General features: G+C 46.5%; 1 protein-coding gene across 1 annotated transcript; it reads right to left on the bottom strand.

Moving 5' to 3' along the window:
* Nucleotides 1-1,349: 1,349 nt before the first annotated feature.
* EMWEY_00047710 (hypothetical protein, conserved) lies at nucleotides 1,350-4,422 on the bottom strand (the record flags this gene model as incomplete). Its single annotated transcript, XM_013477226.1, has 5 exons — nucleotides 1,350-2,420; nucleotides 2,570-2,807; nucleotides 3,048-3,228; nucleotides 3,670-4,051; nucleotides 4,396-4,422. 5 exons carry the CDS (start codon nucleotides 4,420-4,422, stop codon nucleotides 1,350-1,352), a joined length of 1,899 nt encoding a protein of 632 aa, XP_013332680.1.
* Nucleotides 4,423-6,335: the final 1,913 nt, after the last annotated feature.

The following is a 6,335-nucleotide window of genomic DNA, read 5'->3' as shown; positions in this document are numbered from 1 at the left end:
CATTTTTTTAGGTAAATAAAATAAATAAATAAATAAAATAATAAATAATATATATATTATTTATTAATACTAATTAATTAAATAAATAAATTAAACAAAAGAAAAAAATAGAGGAAAAAAAGGAGAAGGATATTTATTTCTTGTGCAACTTATATGAATAAGAAAAAGAAGAAAAAGAGAAGGAAATAAAAAGGAAAATAAATAAAATAAAATAAATAAAATAAATAAATTAAAGAAAAAGATTATTTAATTTAATTTAATTTAATTCAATTTAATTTATAATTTATAAATAATGAATAAATAATAATTATAAATATTCATCATTAATTCATGAGCTGCCTATACACCCGAGAAATGCAGCAAAACATGAATAAGAAGAAAAAGAGGGAAAAAAGTGTTTATTTTTTATTTATTTCTTTATAAAAAAGGATAATTAAATATAATAATATATCCTTATTTTATTTTATTTATTATTATTTATATATTTATATACTTTTATACATAAATACTTGTTGTTCTTACGACTAGCAGTCATACAATGCAAGGAACCTAAACCCTAAACCCTAAACCCTAAACCCTAAACCCTAAAATGCTTTGTTTGCATGCAGCTTAGCAACAAATGAGTACCGCATGCATTATTTATTTTTTTATTTAAATAATAAAATATCCGTTTGTTGGTTCTTATTCAAACAAAATATGGTGCTGCTGCTGCTGCTCCTGCTGGTGCAGCAGCGGCAGCAGCAGCAGCAGCTGTTGCTGCTGCAGCATTGCTGCAGCACGCAGCAGCAAATGTTTACTCAACCCTTTTCTCCGGGGTTGACAATACCTTTAGAGCCTGCAGCACCCCACAGCAGCAGCGGCAGCAGCGGCAGCAGCAGCAGCAGCAACAGGAGCAGCAGCAAGTGCAACAGCAGCAGCAGCAGCAGCAGCAGCCATGACAGCTAGCTATCAAGCAATTACAAGACAACGGTAAACCCTAAACCCTCAATATAAATATCCTTAACAAAATCTAAACCCTAAACCCTAAACCCTAAACCCTAAACCCTAACTTACGAAGGTTGCTGCCTCACGAGAGAAGGGCGATGCTTCATCAAAACCCTTAAATGTTAGCAGCATTGGCATTGCTGCAGCGCATGCAACATAAATGCATGCATGCAGCAGTCTTGCTGCAGCAAAAGAGCAGCAGCAGCAGCAGCTGCTGCTGCTGCTGCTGCCTGGACACCATCACAAGCAGCAGCAGCATCAACAGCAACAACAACAACAACAGAAGCAACAAGTGTTGCAGCAGCAACAACACCTGCAGCAGCAGCAACAACAACAAATGCAGCAGCAGCAGCAGCAGCAGCAGACTAACCATTGGCCTGTATAACAGCTTCTTTTGTTGCAGCAGCAGCAGCAGCAAGATTAGCAAGAGAGCGCAGCAAAGGAGCTGTACATACACTCCAACGCAGCAGCTGCCACACTTCCTCATCTCCTTGCTGCGGCTGAGGAAGCTTATGCTGCTGCTGCTGTTGCTGCTGTTGCTGCTGCTGTTGTTGTCGTTGCTGCAGCAGCATTAGCTTCTGCTGCTGCTGCTGCAGCAGCAGCACATCTTGCTTCTTCTCTCTCTCTTTTGCTGCCAGCAAAGAGAGGACGTGCTGCTGCTGATAGAGACGCAGCAGCTGTACCATAGTTAACCCTAGCAGCATTTGCTGCTCTTTTATCTCCTTATCCTCTGCTGCTGTTGCTGCTGCTGCTGCTGCTGCTGCAGGACCTGCTGCTGCTGCTGCTGCTGCTGCTATCTGTACTGCCTCTGCAACATGAGAGAGGAAAGTGATTAGATGTTGCAGCAATTCATTGACGGCTATCCAACTAGGTAGTCCTCTTGATGAACCCGGTCTGCTGCTGCTGCTGCTCCTGCTGCTGCTGCTGCTGCTGCTGTTGCTGCTGCTGCTGTTGCTGCTGCTGCTGCTGACGGGCCGGGGAGTGTTGAGCACTTTGTCCCGCCAACTTTTAATGAGAGAAGAAGGAGAAGGAGAATCAGACACAGAGAAGTGCAGCAAATCAAACTGCTGCTGCTGCAGCAGCTGCTGCTGCTGTTGCTGCTGCTGTTGCTGCTGTTGCTGCTGCTGCTGAGGATGGCCAGGAATAGCAGCCTCTCTTTCTTTCTTTTGTTGTGTTATTTCGCATACAAAACGGAAGAAGCCATCCTTATCTGCTGCTGCTGCTGCTGCTGCTGCTCCTGCTGCTGCTGCTGCTCCTGCTTCTGCTGCTGTGGAAGCTGCTGCTGCTGATGCTGCTGCTGGTGTGGAAGCTGCTGCTGCTGCTGCTGCTTCCTTAAAGTACAGACGCTGCGCCTGCTGCAGTTCATGTATTCCCCTTATTGCTGCCTCCAGCTGCTCCCTAAGAAATTTTAATATAGGGGCAGAGGTACCTACAGCCTGAGCACAAACCCTAAACCCTAAACCCTAAACCCTAAACCCTAAACCCTAAACCCTAAACCCTAAACCCTAGGGACGTGAGCACAGCAGATATGCTAGGCACCAAGGTACAATTAGGGTTTAGGGTTTAGGGTTTAGGGTTTATGCACCATTACAAGTCTGCCAGGGGCCTCGGGTTTGCTGCATTCTTCCTTAAGGAGGGCAGAGGATATACGAAGGAGATAAAGGGGGAGGGGCCCCTTTGCTGCTGCTGCTAGCTTCTGCTGCAGCTGCTGCAGCAGGAAGGAGAAGCGACGTCTTGCTGCTGCTGTCATCTTTTGCTGATTAGGGTTTACAGGGTTTAGCAGTGCAAGAGAGAAAAGCTCAAATACATCTACCGTCATGGCGCTGTATACAACAAACCCTAAACCCTAAACCCTAAACCCTAAACCCTAAACGCTAAACTCTTGCACACCCTAAACCCTAGCAGTTCCTATGTCATGAGAGGAAACCCTAAACCCTAGAACAGGCTAAACCGCAGTAAACCCTAAACCCTAGTATCTCCTTAACCTTACTACCGGACCCTAAACCCTCAACCCTCATAAACCCTAAACCCTAAACCCTAAACCCTAAACCCTCAGAACTTACTGCATTGAGTACTGAAGGAGTTCAAGGAAAGCAACACCTTTACCATGGCATAATAAACTATAACAAAAAAGGGATACCCATTCTCCCATCTCTCCTGGGGGCCCCCCAGAGGGGCCCCCTGAACGGCCCCCAGGGGGGCCCCCTGCTTCTTCTTCCCCTCCTTCCTTTTGGCTCTGTGCCTCTTGTAAGGCCATGAAGAACAAAGCCGCCAGCAGCTGCAGCAGCAACAGCAACAGCAGCAACAGCAGCAACAGCAGCAACAGCAGCAGGAGCAATAGAATAGATACCTCGAGCAACAGCACTAACAGCAGCACCAACGGAATACTCCCCAGCAGCAGCAACAACAGCAGCAACAGTAGCAGCAGCAGCAGCAACAGCAGCAGCAGCAGCAGCAGCAGCAATACCTCAAGAAAGGATTCTTCCGTGAATATGTTTGTTGTATGTTTGTTATAACCAAAGAGAAGATGTAATAAAGAAAAAGAATACTCACAGGATACTGCAGCACAGCAGCAGCAGCAGCAGCAGCAGCAGCAGCAGCAGTAGCATTAGCAGCAGGACCAGCACTAGCAGGAGCAGCAGCAATAGCAGCAGCAGCAGCAGCAGCAGTAATGTATTTTCTTACCAGAGCACAAGGTGAGCTCAAGAAGTCGTAGACGCCCCACAGCTTTCCATATCTGCTGCTGCTGCTGCTGCTGCTGCTCCTGCTGCTGCTGTTGCTGCTGCTGCTGCTGCTGCTGCAGTGCAGCACCGGAGGTGTCAGCAGCAGAAGATGACTGTGCTGCTGCTGCTGCTGCATTGCATAGCAGCTGCAGCAGCGACTTCGGCAGCAGCAGCGCCTCTGCACAGAGGTAAGGAACAGCAAACCAAGGATTCTTGCTTGCTGCTGCTGCTGCTGCTGTTGGTTCGGTTGCTGCTGCTACTGCTGTATCTGCTGCTGCTGCTGCTGCTTCTGCTGCATGCGGTCCGGATAGAAGATCAGAAGCAATGCTGCAAACCTCCACAACCTGCAAAACACACACCAAACCCTAAACCCTAAACCCTAAAGGTTCCTTACACGCTCTGCTGTGGCGTGTGCGCTTGTCAGCAGCTGATGTAAAATTAGGGTTTAGGGTTTAGGGTTTAGGGTTTACATGGGAGTCAGAAAGAAGACGATCTAAATATTTATAATTAATTAGGGTTTGTAAGAAGAGAGGAGAGCAGCAAAAGTTACGCAGCAGACGGACGTATACACTTAATACAGCAGCAGCAGCAACAACAGCAACATCTTTGCTGCTGCTGCTGCTGCTGTTGCTGCTGTTGCTGCTCTCTCTGCTGCTGCTGTTGCTGCTGTTGCTGCTGCAGGAGGTACCCACAGACGTTTCTGCAGCAGCAGCATCTCCGCAGCTGCCACCGTCAGCAGCAGCAGCAGCAGCAGCAACTGCAGCACCTAACTGATTCAGCAGCAGCTGCAGCAGCTGCAGCAGTTGCTGCTGCGACTCCTTATCCGTAGATACGTGTTCTCTCCATGCTGTACTGCAGCAGCTTTGCTGCAGCAGCAGAAACACAAACCCTAAACCCTAAACCCTAAACCCTAAACCCTAAATCATGGGGGTATAGCATACACAGTCGTCAGCCAGCAGCCCCAAACCCCAATTCCCCCAAAACCCTAAACCCTAAACCCTAAACCCTACTTTGACGAAGGCGAGGAGGAGGAGGTATAGTTCTTCCTGGCTGTTGCTGCCTCCAGGGGCCCCCAGGGGCCCCTCTCCCTTGGTTAAGAGGGAGAGAGGGTCCTTTGCTGCATTAACTATATTAAATGTGCTGCTGAGGGGCCCCCTCAGGTGCTGCTGCTGCTGCTGCTTTAAACCCTCAAGGAGGGGCCCCCCTACCTTCCCTATGGAGGGTTTAGGGTTTTGTTGCTCCTCTTTGCTCATCAAGAAGGAAGGAAAAGATAAAAAAAAGGATAAAATTAATTATGTTTAATTAAATTAATTAATTAATTTATTTATTTATTTAATTTAATTAATTAAATTAAATCATTAAACACGAGTAAAGCGTAGAACTCGCAAGCATTCTAAACCCTAAACCCTAAACCCTAAACCCTAAACCCTAAACCCTCTAAATAAACAAATAAATAAATAAACAATTAAATAAATAAAAATAAAATATTTATTTCTTCAATATAGCATAAAATAAAGCAAACGAACAACCCCACAAAGCCTCTCGTACCCTCAGGGGCCCCTCCTCAGGGGGCCCCTCTGGGGGCCCCCATAGGGGCCCCCAGAGGGGGGCCCCCTAAGAGCGCACTTAAGAGGGTTCCTTAAGAGGAGCCCTTAAACGGGAACCCTAAGTGGGGCCCCCATGGGGGGCCCCCAAGGGGGGCCCCTAGTATTTTGTTGCTAATTAGCTGTTGCTATAGGTGTTGCTATTAAGAGGGACTACTGCATGCAGCTAACAGTCTAAGCAGCTAAACCCTAAACCCTAAACCCTAAACCCTAAACACCTATAATGTATGAGAAGGAGGAATAGGGGTATTAACTTCGTAGCACCTAAACCCTAAACCCTAAACCCTTAATAACTAAATACTACGCCATACAAACCCTAAACCCTAAAAACCTCAAGCACCTCAACTGTCAACCCTAAACCCTTGACACCTAAACCCTACACTGTAAACCCTAAACCCTAAACCCTTATCCTTACACGGATAAAATAAAAAAAAAATCTAAACACTTGGATAGAAGTTTCTTGCCAATAAGAGGCCTCTATAAAAAAAAAAAAACTTTGCTGCATGCATGCAGCAAAGAGCAGCACAGCCTACTGCTGCTGCTGCTGCTACATTGCTGCTGCTCCTGCTGCTGCTGCTGCTATATTGCTGCTGCTGCATTGTTGTTGCTGCTGGTGTGTTGCTGCTGCACTATGTTAGTGCAGCAGCAGCAGCAATTTTATGTTTAATGGGTCTTTTTTTTGGGGCTTTTTTTGCATGCAATGCATGCGCTAATCTGAGAGCAACAGCCTCTGATTTACAAATAGAAGAAAAACGTTTGCTGCTGCTGCTGCTGCTGTTGCTGCTGCAGGGGAATAAGGGTGCATGCACCTCCGCTAATTTAGCAGCAAGTCTATCTATTCGTGTCTTCCTTCTCTTGAATCTAACCCCTAATAGTTCTTGTGTCTCTTGTGCTGTATCTGCTGCTGCTCCATCTGCTGTTGCTGCAGCAGCAGCAGCAGCAACAGCAACAGGAGATGCAGCAGCAGCAGCAGCAGCTGCTGCTGCAGCACGTTTACGCTCCTGTAGCTGCTCCCTCATACGCT

This window comes from Eimeria maxima, genomic scaffold, assembly GCF_000499605.1.
Source record: "Eimeria maxima Weybridge genomic scaffold, Emw_scaff1043, whole genome shotgun sequence".
Classification (NCBI taxonomy): domain Eukaryota; phylum Apicomplexa; class Conoidasida; order Eucoccidiorida; family Eimeriidae; genus Eimeria; species Eimeria maxima.
Note: the sequence above shows the minus strand (reverse complement) of the source record. Positions and strands in the feature narration are given on the sequence as shown.